Source organism: Zeus faber (assembly GCF_960531495.2).
Source record: "Zeus faber genome assembly, chromosome: 15".
In the NCBI taxonomy this organism is placed as follows: domain Eukaryota; kingdom Metazoa; phylum Chordata; class Actinopteri; order Zeiformes; family Zeidae; genus Zeus; species Zeus faber.
The window spans coordinates 18130286-18144891 of record NC_137194.1 but is presented as its reverse complement, the minus strand read 5'-3'; the positions used below and the strand labels follow the sequence as shown (position 1 = coordinate 18144891).

The following is a 14606-nucleotide window of genomic DNA, read 5'->3' as shown; positions in this document are numbered from 1 at the left end:
ATGCATATGGTCTACGGTCTTAGATCCGTGCGATTCAGCTGTGTCTAGTGAACATAAAAACAGCCTTGTTGATTGATGGTGTTCCATAGGAACATAAATAAATCACTCAACACTTACGTTTAACTGCTTCATTTATCAGCTTGGATTTGATGGTCTGCAAGGAAGCAGCCCATCAGTAGAGAACAACTGTTATCTATCTCACTTAAACATTGGGGTTAGTGTGCCAGCCTCAGGTTGTGGAGTTAACATGGTACAAATATTTTCCATTTAGCCACATATGGCTCACCTCAAGTAAATCCACGGGACAAAGAAGTTCTAAAGAGCCTCATCCCACCACAATTCACACCTAGTGAGCGTGAGTCACCGCAGCACCGCAGAAGAAGTGCACCGCGGAGCTCAGGAGTGACTGTTAAACAAGTCAATCTCCAAATTCTCCCCTAATCCCTTTCTCTTTCCAACCTTTTCCCTTCTGCTCCGATCGAGTCAGACTGCTGTAAGTGTAAGCCCTTCCCGGGTGTGAAAGACCCCATTAAACAGCTCTGACATCACTGAGATTGTATCCACTTAAACAGAACTGAGCTCAGCTCTTTTAAATTTCTAAGTCCCGAAAATACCCCAGGCAGATTATTCGGGCTCTCATTTTAGATGATAAGACCTGCCAAAAGGTAAGCCCGGAGATATTTCTACAAGAACATTTCCAAATGCATTTGACAGGCAGTGTGAAAGTCTTTATAGATTTATTGAAATGAGCTTTCCACTTTCATCATTTTCAATTTCTGCACTTTCTGTACATTTTATTTCAGCCATGAGGGGGGATTGAACCTATTCTTGTGTAATGTTCTCGCCCTGTATCTCAAAGATGAGAGTAGCAGCTTTATCTGACAACTGGCTCATTGATTCTGGAAGTTATGGAAATTCGCTTCTCTAAAATCCCCCTGCAGTGGCGCTCAATGTGCACAGTGCGAGCTGGCCACTCAAATAAATGACAGGAGAGAATACAAAGTCAATCAATTTAAAGTGTGAAACACAATGTGTGCAAGAACAACAAAGACGTTTTAGAGGCAAGAAATAGTTAGATGATAACACACACGTCTTGCAAAGTGAATGGCACATGAATAGAAGGGATAATTAAGGCGTCATTACTTTCTAATCTATCCAAATACCACAGAGCGGCTTGAAATGCAAGGAGGGAAATTAAGAGGTCAGTCTTAACTAATAAATATAATATATAATAAATAATTAATTAATAAAAAGTACCTTGCCGGATTGAGTTTGTTTACTTTGATGACAGTAACCTGTTTAGCCAGTTAATTAAAGTTTTTAATTCAATTAGCATAATGTGATGACCCCAGGATTCAACACTTTGCAAACCAATTCCACAAAACAAACAAAAGATGATGAACAATAAACCTGGGGGGGGGGTACATGCTGATAGAGGGAGCCTGGAGTCTAAGAATATAAATTGGAGGAGGAACTAGTTCTACAGGCAGCATGTGTAGAGACATCTAACACAGATCAGCTGAGGAAAGGTCAAACAGAGAGCTATCAGAAAAAGGTCAGGGGTCATGGGTCAAAGTTCAAGCCTGCCCCTCGCCTGTTCCCCTCCTACCTTGGGGAATGGTGAAACAGTGTATACGTGCGTCGGCTGGAACAGCTGAGGCTCTAGTGTTGCGGATATTTGGGGCTCAACCCCATCTTGTTTCCTGCAATCAGATGGAGACAAGAGAACATTTGATCAGAATTAGTCACTCAATTTGAGGCCGGCGAGGGGGAAGGAAAAACAAAGTTAATGCCCCCGGGGTTTTACCTTGGACTCACTTAGCGACTAAAGATGGCATAGAACACAGCACAGAACACTGCTGTTCTGAGAAGCAGCACAATCTCCTGAATTCAAGGCAGCGACAAAGACGACAAAGACTAGATGTAATTCAATCCACTCTTGCTGTGCAACCACTCCCGACTGCTGGGTTTTAAAGATTGTACACAAGGTTTTACTTGATGCAAAATCAACAACATACATGATACACACACTTAACACTTAATATGTTATTATGTTATTATATGAAATAAATATATGAATAAAATCATATCTGTCCTATCATAGAATATACAAAACCAAAGTCATAAAATATAAAAAATATGTTGCAACATAAAATAACTCAAATGACACCCAAGTCCTGCAACCTGGCAACCATGAAGGCTAATTCTGCTTTCAGAAGAAATGGACAGGGTGAGTCATTGTTAATCTCAATTGTCAGTGGAAGTACTTTTTAAGTCACGTTTGGACCAATATATACAAGGTTGTGCTGCTAATTCCCATGCAGTCCAGATAGAGATAACATTTTCAATAACATTTTTTTCCCCAATTTTTGGCACTTACTTATGTACCATCAGTCAGAAGAGACAGGTTCTCTCAAGGTGAAATATTGTTTATCACCAATCCTCCATTCTTATACCCCAAATCTAACAGAACTTTACCGTCCTTATTGAGGAAATCCAAGCACATGCCAGATGGAAATAAGGTTGAATATCTAATATGCAGTGACCTGACCAACGCAGTCGGACAAGGAGGAAATTCCAATAATATCCATCGACTGTACCTCTAAATGGCATTGCTGAGTTCAATATCAAAGTATATTGAGTTGTTCCGTTCCTTGTCGAGTAATTTACGTTTAGAAATATATCGCCTCGAGAGAAGGGAACCAGCAAATATTCCAACACGTCACATGCTTCAGTGCACTTGGACATGATTCCCACAATTCCCACAAAACCATCTTAGCACAACATCTCTCATCTCTAAACCAAGAGAACAACGGTGCAACAGACCTGCTGAGCAACACTTCCACTGAAGTGAGCACCTTGTTTGCTCTCAAGTCAATAGCCCCAGGACTGCTTAGGCCATATAGTCTCACTAATCAATGTCCAGGCTGCATGTGCCACACTATTGACAAGTGCTATCGTGTTCCTCAATTCCTCCATTTGCCCTAAAAGGTAAACATTTCGTTCATCCGCTGTGTTCGCCATTAAAAATAAAGTGCAAACAATATAAACCTGGAGAAAGGTGGAGAGAGGAAAAGAAAGAGAGGTAGACGGACGTGAAGCCTCGTCTCTAATAGCCTGGTAAACAACTTTCACCAGAAGAAACCTCAACAAGAGCAGTTTATAGTTGTCTCCATGGCGATGAGGGAGAGTCTATCAGAGACAATGATGTATTTGAACATCATAATATATTTCTGTCTGTCAGTGTTGTATACATAAGAACTGAGAAAAATGCATGTAATGTTCTTGCTATACGGCAGCATAACACATTTATATAGAAATGCATTGCTAGCATTTTCAATACATCAGTGAGTTTAAATATGCAACTATTATTGAGCTGCCAGTATATTTTTAAGAAGATAGTCCAGGCATGCTGACGGTGAGAGATTTTCACATGGGCTAGGATTACCTATATCAGAGTGTGTGTGTGTGTGTGTGTGTGTGTGTGTGTGTGTGCTGATAAAGTGTGTGTAGTGTGCATTTTGGTCAGAAAGTTTACAACAATGTAGGTCTGCGTGTCAAATAAGGCCAAATCCTGCCTTATCCAAATCTGCTCAGTCTGCCATGGTGAGCATTGCTCAGTTTGGAGAGGAGAAGTGTGTGTGGAGCCATAAAGCCTGATAAGGGACTGAGGCAGGGCAGCGAGCTCCAGCAGCTCTCCCATGGGACAGCACGATACGATGGAGCATCAGCTGCCCGGGCTTAATTAGAACTGACACAATATGGACGGATACAATACACACAATTAGACACACGCACATACACACACAATCACACTATTTGTATATGTGTGTGTATATGTGAGTCCACATGTATTTGGCATGCATTCTTACACAGCGCACATATGGTGAGTTATGTATATAATAATCATCACGTGGCAGGAAAAGAGAACAACATGTAAAAGCTCCAGTGTTCCCTTGGAGTCACCTGCTGTTGGAGCACATGAAACAACAAAAGGCTTTAAAACCAAGGTGGGTCGTCCCTCCGCCTGCACCTGCCTGCACTCTGGAGCACCTCTACGAGCGGCAAAGTCCTCCTGGCGTTCAGTTTTCAGCGTTAAGCCACGGCTTCATCCTGGCCCCGCGCCACCACAGCAAATTACATAACGTTTCCCGATTGGTTTGCGTTGCACCACAGAGGAGAAGCGCGCAGGCCGTGGAACTCCCCGCACGAGGCGGCTCCGGGCAGCAAGGCAACAAACTTACTTACGCTGTGGTGGCTGAGCGCTGAGTTCTTCCCGGGAAGTCCGGCCAGTGACCAACGCAGGGGCAGATGAGTCACTGTCTCCGTTTCTCCTCCACTTCGGTCCCCCTATCTCGCTCTCTCTCTCTCCCTCTCCCTCTCTCTGACTCCAGCTTCAGCTAGTACACTCGCTTGTGGAGTTCAATCAAACACCTGCTGTCAGTGTGCACGGCTCTTTGGAACTGTCACGCCTACCCAGCAACCCGTCTCTCTGAGGCTGTTTCTCCTCCCCCCTCTCACTCTCTCCTCCCCCTCTATCTCAGTCTCTCTCTCCCTTTCGCGCGCTCTCTCTCAGAGACACACAGACGCATGCAAAAGCTCTATTAAGCTGACACTTCCTCCATTTCTCATCTTCTCCCTACTCACACAATATGGTAGCGACTCTGCAAGTTCCCGTCCTCCTGCCCCAACACACACCCCTATCCCACCTCAACTCCTTCACTCCCTTGAAAGCATGCACCCCTCCCCCCACACACTCATCCATTCAGGGGGTCGGAGAGAGGGAGAGAGAGGTTTGTTGATGGGGGGGGGGTTGTTCTGCATTCATTACACCTCGCCTTCATTACACACCGCCAGATAGCGCCTCCCAGGCTGGCTAGGGCTGTTGCTGGGGCAACCGCATCAGCCACACGAGGAAATACAATCTCTTTTTCAAAAAAGATGCTCAGTCTGATGTCTCTCTGTGTCTGCCTCTCTCTCTCTCACACACACACACAAACGCACAAGCACACACATACACATGGTAACACAATGCCGTATAACTGCGTAAGTGAGTTTTTTTTTCTTTCTGTCTTCATTTGAAGGTATATTTTGTCCAATGTTATGAGCTAAAACAGACATTCCAGTTTTTTGTTATCTGCAGGAAAAGAACACACATGGAAGGGGTTTTTAATTACTGAAAATGCCCATCGGTCAATCCGCAACGAGCATGTGTACTTCCTACACTAAGCTGCCATCGCCGGCTCCCAGTGGACCTGTGACTAATGTCGCCGACAGAGCTTCCTCTGCTAAATCAGACGCTTGTCCCCCTCTGGTGCTCGCACCAATGCACCGAGTGTGTCAGCTAACCTTTCCTTTATTTAGGAAAGCAATTAAAAGTGCATTGCTTTTTAAACTAAGCCTACACCTAAGGAATCACAAAAGCGTGTGGTGTACGTGTGTGTGTGTGTGTGTGTGTGTGTGTGTGTGTGTGTGTGTGTGTGTGTGTGTGTGTGTGTGTGTCATGTATGGAGAGATAAGGGGATTACAGCACAGACCTTAGATTGCGCCCCATTAAGAGCTATGTATTGTCATACACACAATGAATAATCTCCACTGACTCCCAAAATCTTGTACACATAGAACAATCTCTGTTACATCACAAGAAGAAAAACATCCAATTTCTGGTTTAATTTGTTACTTTGTTTTTGTAGAATCAAATTGCTAATAATTTCTTATTTGTTTATAGTTCACCTTTCCCCTTCTGTCGCTCACACCCCAGCAATATATACAGTATATAATATAAGCAAACACTCCAACATTACCAGGTTAGGGTGAATGTATTTGAGATTTATCCTTACAGTTAAATATTTAATATACCGTTCATGAACACTGTGCTCAAATGGAGGAAAATGACACATGAACAAGAAATGCCACTTTAATTCCTGGTACTGTAGCCCTTACCTCATCCCTGAAGGCCAATAATTGAGACGGCTGCTAAATTTAAATACATTTTAAATACATTTATGTATGATCTGTTTTTCAGCACGACGTCCTGGTCAGAACCTCAAGGAGTGAGGAGACAAATTAAAATAAACATCTAAATCCGCAATAATTGCAGTTATGAGAACACAAATAAATCAGCGATAGGCATGAGGCTTTATTTTTTATCCGGTTTTAATATCAATGGCGTCTTCCCTTCCTGCCCCCACGCCCTCGCTAGTCCCCCATGCTAAATCCCAGCTAACCTTCCTCACTGCCAGGGATTTTCATCCCATTAGCCCCTCGCAAATGGCCTGTGGTCATAGTCATTACCCCCCTCCACCTCCGACCCCACCCCCGGCCTTGAGCCCCCCTCTTCATCCCACCCTTTATCCTCTGAGTCCTGTCTGTCTCAGCCTGGGGCCAGAATCTCTCCATCTCCCACTGCCTCACTTTCTCTTTGCCTCCTCTGCACCTCCTCTCCCGAAGCCAGGGCTCAGGCAGGGGGCCTGAAATGTGCTGCACTGCTCATAATCTGGCAGAGACCAGAGCGAGAAAAAAAATATATATACATACAGTATATTGTATTATTTATATGTAAATAGACATCATATTTCACTTACTTTCTGTTCATCAATAGCATCCAATTTATTACTCATTACCACTTTGGAGATCTGACATAAAAGTTGAATCGGCTCACAGTTGAATTTAAGATCATGTCATGGGTAGCTGCATGCGGCCAGCCATTACACCCTGGGCACAGTTAAGTATTTAGGACTCCTTTAAGCGACCAATCAGATCACACCGCAGTGTGACCTGCTGGCCAGACACTACTAGTTAATTTAAATTAGCAATCACTGCTTGTTATTTAAGTGCAGAGTTAGACTGGATTAGAGGGCACTTCATTTATTTTACATCCATTAACACACAGATCACATACATTACATTATGTATGTTTACATGACCATCACACTGAATGTGTCAAAGTACTTTTCAATGTGAGAAACATTATTTCTCACATTGGCTGTGTACTATGTCAAGGTGTCCATCTCCTTGTCTCACTGTGTATCAGTCCATAATGATGATTTTAAAGTAGGCGCTTTCGCATCATACAAAGCATTTCAATATTTTATTAGAAACCCACATCCAATAGCCTCTAAAGCAAATGCACCTTTGAACAAGCACATTATTTGTTTATGATGCAGAGTAGCTTCATATTCCTGTCCTTTGTTGTCTCTCAACCAGCCAGCTTGAACAGACAATTTTATTATAGACTGACAGAGTCAGAGACAGATTTTAATGGGAAAAGCTGCAATGCTACACCTAAACCATAAGAAACATGCACCAATCATCACACCTCATTGAGAAAATCCACTGTCGGATGGAAAGGTGTTTTTCTGTGTACTTTGGATCCTCATTCAACACTGTGCTCGTTATGTGGATGACAGACATTAAGATGATGATGATTCTCCATTCAAGATGTAGTAGTCTTGCCTTGTCAGCCACCAACTGCCTGGGAGCGTAACCAACATGGCAGCCAAGAGAACAGACTCTGCTTGACTGTTCATGTGTGCATATTCATCTGGCCCAATGGCTGTATCGGACTAGAGATGCGGGTTTTTTCTGTGTTTTGCTTTTGGGAGTTTCTGATGTTCAAAAACATCTACGTGGGTTGAACACCTTCGATGACCAAGCTGGTTATGTGTTAATTCGTGTCAGTCAACACTTTAAGAAGTAACCCAGGCTTCCTACAATTTATGTGAAGATATCCAACAGATAAAAGCACCAGCTGTGCTGAGCCGTTGTCATGTTCCATCACACATTAGCAGGATGACACCGAGGAGCTCAGATGTTTGATTCTGGCCTCTGACTTTAAATGTTCTAAACAGGTCACATAGGAGCATCACCTGCCACGCCGCCCTGCCACCTGTCCTCCACAGGCCAACAGATTGAACACATGGGATATGAATTACCATATAAATACACCCTGGACTGACGTGTCCGCCACAAAGCACCTGCTTTCTATGAGACATAATGCTTACAGTAGACAAATAAAGAGGATGATTGTGTGTGTGTTTGAAGCCACTTCTAGTGACACACAATATTCATACAGTATATCACGTTTGGTCGGTTTCTCTTGTTTCAAAGGGCAGTGTTTTGCAAACTCCTTATTAAGCGTACTGTAGATATATCAGCATAAAGTTAAAGGATCATCTGTGCATGTGACCAATCATTTTACTGGATGTCTGTCTCATACGAGTGTTTCAGACTGCGTGCGGTTGCATTAAGATAAAGCTAATCTCATCTGTTTTAGAATATGCACAAAAACATAGCAAGCAATTTGACAAAAGCAAACATTGGTAATTCAAAAAACGGATATGACTGAAGGGCACTTTGTTCCCCAGGGAACTGTATTTCTACAAGGCCTTATCATACGATAGATAAGATATGGAAGTTGCATTTATGGTCTGCGACGAAGCCGAGTGGTTTTTATTTGAAAGTATCATTCATTTTGCATGCTTTTTGATAGTATTGTTGTAAACAATAGAAAAAATGGCCCCATATCATGAAACAAAATAGAGGCGCTCACAAATGCCAGACATTATAAATAATAAAATCTGTGAGGGATCAGTCTTGCGTGAGGAGACTCCTTGAGAGGATCCTGTCCAGCTCATGGGTGTACGGCTCCCCTGACAGCTGACCACCAAAGGATATGCATTAAAAACACCAGGTATAGCAGGTGTTTTTGAATAAAGCATGTTCCCTCCACCAATAGCGCCCATTGTCCACCTTAGCTTGTCCTTCACACTGTGGCCCCTTGGGGAAATCACCACGCAGATGTGACCTTTAAACAAACGGAGATCGGCAATGTAGAATGTTTTTGATAAAGGATTTAAGTGTGATACTGGAGCTCCCGGTGCATAATGCCATATTAAACTCCTAAAAGCCTTGATTTAGCCACCGGACATCCTCCAATGTCCAGTCAATCAGATAACAACAACAACAACAACAACAACAACAACAACAACAACAACAACAACAGCAACAGCAACAGCAACAACATTAAAGATAAGACCTTAGCGGCATGGTGCAGGAAAATGGATTACATCTCTAATTCCATGGGAGTGCTTTAAACCTCCCACCAAGCAAGTCGGATAGGAAGTGGAGCAGGGGACGCAGAGCGCTGGCCTCAGCGTCTGCTCCCCGCTGGCTTACCACACCCTCCTCCGCACAACCACTTTCAATCGAGGCCGACAATACTCAGCGTGACCCTGCACACGTGATAAACCAAGATTCAGCAAGATCATCCTTCATCCTCGTACACGAAAGAGCGCTGTGAACTACGCAAGGTCACGGACTTCTACGAACAGCCGCAGAAACACAACCGCAGTATCAGAAGAGGTGAAGAATAAACAAAACAACCACCCAACCCTGGCACCTGCTTCAACCCCCTTTCATCCTGGCTTAACGTTTATATATTTTGTGCAGATACTGGATGTTGGACGATATGTTAGTATTTGGATTATAGAGTGGGTGCTTAAAAACCAGGGGCTAGCTTTTCACTTGGGCGCTATATTTTCCCAGACAGCAGGAGACACATGGAGACAGTACTTGCTGATCAGGGCTGACAGTTAAGTATAGTCTCCCAGTATGTCCCCTTTTCCAGACAACTCAGCCTGACATGCACAGATGAGCATGCACAAAGCAAGGTGACATCAGACTTCACAGTGGACTAGTGTGCGCATGTGCACGGCGAGGGGGTGACGGTGATGCAGAATGACACTTCACAGCAACTCATCGTACACAAACAGAGACGCATCTGCAGTGACTAAACTAAACCGGCATTGAGATGAAAGACAAACAAACGCACAAAATATGCCGACAATTTAGAACAAAATTTGAGAACTGGCAAGCTGTCATTTCCTGTCCAGATAAACAAAACAAAACAAAAAACAATGATGCTACATGCTGTAGGAAAGAGTGTTTTTAGGATTTCAGGTGGATGCCTTTGGAGGAAAGGCTATTATTTGTTGTTTGTCGATTATTGCTCATTATAAAAAAAATACATTTGCATGTCAGATACCAATAAAGATAAATAAAATGAGCAACATTGTTGTATTAAACTAATAACGGATGTTACTCATCTAACCTCAAGGCAACACTAGAGGGCAGAGATTTCACAGAAACATTATAATTATTATAAATATTTCCACCAAAAACACTTCCAAATTCCTATCAAGGGTAGGAGGAAGGCTAAGCTTTTTAGCTGTTCTTTGTCAATCTTTTATCTTAGTCCCACAGCCTTGATTCTTCCTTCCCGGAGAAATGGAGAGGAGAGGACGGTGGAGACGTTATCATGTGGGTGTTGCGAAAAGTGCCGAACCGTCCTGTGCGGGAGAAGGAAAGCCTATCTGTCGGGTGAGCTGAGGCATGGCCAGCCCACTGGGTCAGCGGGGGACTTCTACTCATGAATGGACAGGAGGTTACACAATAGCGACGGCCCGCTAATCCATCTTGCACCATGACGGAGAAGTGGAGTGCAAGTGTGTGTGTGCATGCGCGTGTGTGCGTGTGGGTGTAAGACAGAACAAGGGAGACAATCAGACAGCGGGAGAGAAAGAGAGAGCTTCTTATGCAACACCTCAGTATCACCGTCATCCATTCTAACTTGCCTCAACCATTTCCTCCCAACTGGAAAAGATTAGCAAGACGGGATTACAACCAATTACAAGCCTCCCTCTGACATCAGAGATCAGCTGTTTATTGTCAGTGACCCACAATGGATGGACTGAAAACAACATTTGTTATAATATCCAATCAACCGGAACATATAAAGGAATATTGAAAAAAATGACATAACTTGCAGGGGACAAACACCACACATTCCTGGCTTCCCTCTAACTGCAAGGCCTGTTCAGGTACCTTTAGGTAAATATCCAGTGTTCTTCAGTTCTGTGTGTGATGCAGAAATACATCTGCTGATGATTACACAGTGGGCTATGGAAAATGGCATCAGTAGTTGCAGCGTGAGGCCCGAATCACTCATGTTGTGGCCAAAGCCATTAAAGTCACTAGTAGTAATGGTCGTTTTGAACATGGCCAGAGCTTTAGCTTTTGACTAAAACAGGTGCATGCATTAGAGAGGTTTATATCCATCCTCCGATAGTGGCACACACACACACACACACACACACACACACACACACACACACACACACACACACACACACACACACACACACACACACACATCATATTCCAATCATACAAGGCTTCTGCTGAGCCGAGCCAGTCGATCAAAATGACTTCCGCACAACTTCCAAAGTAAATTCACCAGAAGAGGTCTTCGATTGGCAAAGGTGAGCGAGGCATTCTGGAGGTTTGTGCTTTCAGCCTTTTACTGTTGGGAGATTTGGCTTCCTGTCTAATTCCCAGCCACACTCTATCCTAGCCCGCCACATACCTGCAGGAATGCCGCACTTCAATTTTGACTTAGTCTCGCTCCCAGATTGCAAAGTCTCTTTTGGCTTTGGAAACAGGAAATTACTTTCTTATCTCATTCTTCCCTTTCACTGTAATATAATTTTTTTTCAATGTCACTATTTTGGGGGATTTTACTTTTATTGTAATTTCATAGTTGCCTCAACTAAAAACAAGTTTTCTTCTTCAGAGATAATCATCCTGAATGATCTTCTTAAACATCCTCGTCTGCAGGAGATTTATTCCTCTCATGACTGATACAAGGATTCACTGCTCTCTTCTTTCTTTCCTGGCCTCATCATACCATCTTTTCTCCTCTTTATTTTTTTCATCTCCTTTGGCCTTTTGCATGTTCAGGCCCACTTTTGATCTCTATTGCTCTTTCGTCTTCTCCTCTGCTCCTCTTCCCCTGCAGTGGAAGGCGCAGCAGCTCCCGGCAGCCTGAGGACGTAGCCCAACTGCTCTCCTCGCCTGTAAGGCCGCTAAGTGCTGAGTAACACGGCCCTGGCCGGCTGGGCCTGCGAAGGTGGATCTGCCAGGTTGCATTCCTGAGGGCAGGACGAGAAGATCCAGCGACAAGGATAAACTGCCACAGTTTATCAGACAGAGTGTTGTGAAGGCCGGGCGTCCATGACACCAACACCTAAACGTTACAGTGGAGGACCCGGCTCCACGTGCCACAAGCTGTCCGTCACCCTCCCTGTAGCCCCACCAGTACTGCAGATACACTCTATGCCAGCTGGTGGTTACCATAGCAACGCACAGGCGGTGGGGCTGGGGGGTTTTGGATAGTAAGGTAAGTTGACCAAAGTCCCCCATCACTGTGGGTCAGTGATGAGGGACTTTGGTCAAATATTTTTGTATGGAGGCATGCGAGAGCCTCTGCCTCCTCGTCCATCTGCTCTGCTGTTCCACCTTTCACCGGCTCATTCATCTTACTTACGCTACACCACTGGAATCATTCTAAAAAAAAACACGACCATACAGAGCTGGCGACATTGAATTCTCAACGGAGTTGAAATCATTTTTTTTCCCCACCGCCATGGATAACATTTTTGTTTCTACTTGGTTAGAAGTAAATGTCCATGTATGTTGTTGACCCAAGGTTAAAGTACAAAAAAAATCATAAATTATTCATTTAAAGGAATAAATGAAATCAGAAAATATAAACAAAAAGTAATGAAACATAAAATAACTCACCATTTGCTTCTGGCCCTGGAGAACGTCTTATCCACTCTGAAAGATGTACAGAGGAACATTGGATTAGTGCCCGGGTGGGGGGTTAGGATGAAGGGATGCCGTGGATTTCTATGTGAAATGTGGAGCTTGTGAAGCCCTGCGAGACTGTGCTGTGATTAAGGGCAACACAAATAAACTTGATGTGACCTAAATGTAGTATTACTTATGCTTGCTTGTACGGTTCACTTGCGCTCATTTTTATGTGACGCTTCCTGTGAAGCCAAATCAATTCAAGTCTGTTAAATTTCATTTGGTCAACTGTTTTGCACTAAAACTGCATTTTAGAAATTGTGGTGAACAATAAAAACCAATGAAAAACAATGTAGATGCAATAATACACACCACACAATAAGAGACCTTGTTGTATAATACAACCCATACTGAGACACCAGGTGGCATATTACTGACTCCCAAACTCTGCCAACTGCTCTCTGTCATGTGTGAAAAATGCAGATGGATGGTGTCCTGTCTACTCCCTTTAACAAAAAGTCCACCAGACTGAAAGAAGGATGGGCAAAAGCAGCAAGAGTTACCCTAAATAACTTAGCCATCTGTTGATGTACCGTCCTCAAAGGCTAAAAGACATACACAGGTCCCGGTTTGAATCTAAGCATTGACATCAGTTTTCACTTCCATAGGCGAATAAGTAATGTTAGAGTATAACAAAAAAAATCTAACCTGTGGTTGCTCTCAACGACTTTTGGTTTTCAATAAATTACACGTTAAAGGTGTTTGAGAAGTTCATGTTTGAGAAGCACACGCGCACCATATAATCTCCTCCAGCAGAGGTCGCTGTGTCTGCAAAATAATAAGCCCCGGCGCCATGACATTCACAGAAACGAAATTCTGAGAAAAAACAAGCTTTGTCTTCAAATCTACCGTACGGAGATGCATCACTGTCCTTGGAATTATTTCTATGGGTTTGAGGTTTTTTCCACCCCCCAAATCTGCCACACAGAATCAAACCTGTCTCAATTTATTACGCTCAAACTACTATTTTCCTGAGCGGGGCACCCCAGCGCTAAGAGAAATGGACGGCGGTCTTCTAGTACTGATGCTCCACAGAGCGGCTTGTCGTCTCCCTCTCTCACTTCGGGTCATGGAGTTGGGCCGACATGCTCATTGGGGCGGCTGCAGGTCGATGCTTGGTATGTCTCACAGGATATTCGGGATTGTATGTCCCACAGGCCTCTTGCAGCTGTCTCGTGCCATGGATTTGATGTCAGACCAAATTCATCCCCTGCGGTTCGGTACGATAAAAAATAAAAAAAATCCATCTCTAGGAATGGTATGTTGTATATGTTATATGTTGTACATACACCATTGGTTCTTATGGATATTTTTCATGTGAGGTGGATGTTTTGACAAAGGTCCATCTCAAAGCACTGGATCTCTGTCAGTACTGACCACATCCATCCCATCCTTCCATCATCCAATCCTTCATCATCCTAATATTCCGTCGCCCCCCCCCCAGCTGAGCTTGCAGTCCGCCCTGTGTGTCCAAGCAGAACTTTTCGGAATCCTAACCTCTTACTCATCTTCCCAGGGATCTCTTCCTGGGCAGGATGAGTCTGCGAATCATTAACCAGAGAATACAATTTCCCGGGAATCTCTGACAGCCGCTGCTGAAAATAGAGCCGTGACACTCACCTGAAAGCCCCGTTTCTGTTCGTATTCAACTGGAATACGTTGGCTTGCAAATGTCATGTGTCAATTCGACAATGTTTTCCTTTCAAAAGAAGCAAACAAAAAGTCATTACCTAGACTTATTTTTAATCTATGAGGACATTCGTTAGAGACCCATTGTGGAGGCTGTATGACACAAACTGAACCCAGAGCTTCCTCTTTCTCAGACAAATTAGAAGGGGGAAACAGGTCCAGGAGACCAAATATGTTCACTGCAGTGTGGAGTCACAGATCAGTGG

At 43.7% G+C, this 14606-nt stretch overlaps 2 protein-coding genes across 3 annotated transcripts in view; one reads left to right on the top strand and one right to left on the bottom strand.

Moving 5' to 3' along the window:
• LOC307240981 (protein phosphatase 1 regulatory subunit 3A) overlaps positions 1–14606 on the top strand; it is a 354017-nt gene that overhangs the window by 236754 nt on the left and 102657 nt on the right. The gene's annotated exons all lie outside the window — the stretch shown is intronic.
• Positions 1–14606, bottom strand: part of rap1gapa (RAP1 GTPase activating protein a) — a gene marked incomplete at its 5' end in the record, with an annotated part of 35871 nt that overhangs the window by 15159 nt on the left and 6106 nt on the right. The window contains 2 exons of the mRNA XM_080015879.1: positions 1610–1703; positions 12643–12678. Of these exons, the coding sequence (XP_079872005.1) occupies positions 1610–1703; positions 12643–12678 (130 nt within the window). The remainder of the gene's footprint in view (positions 1–1609; positions 1704–12642; positions 12679–14606) is intronic.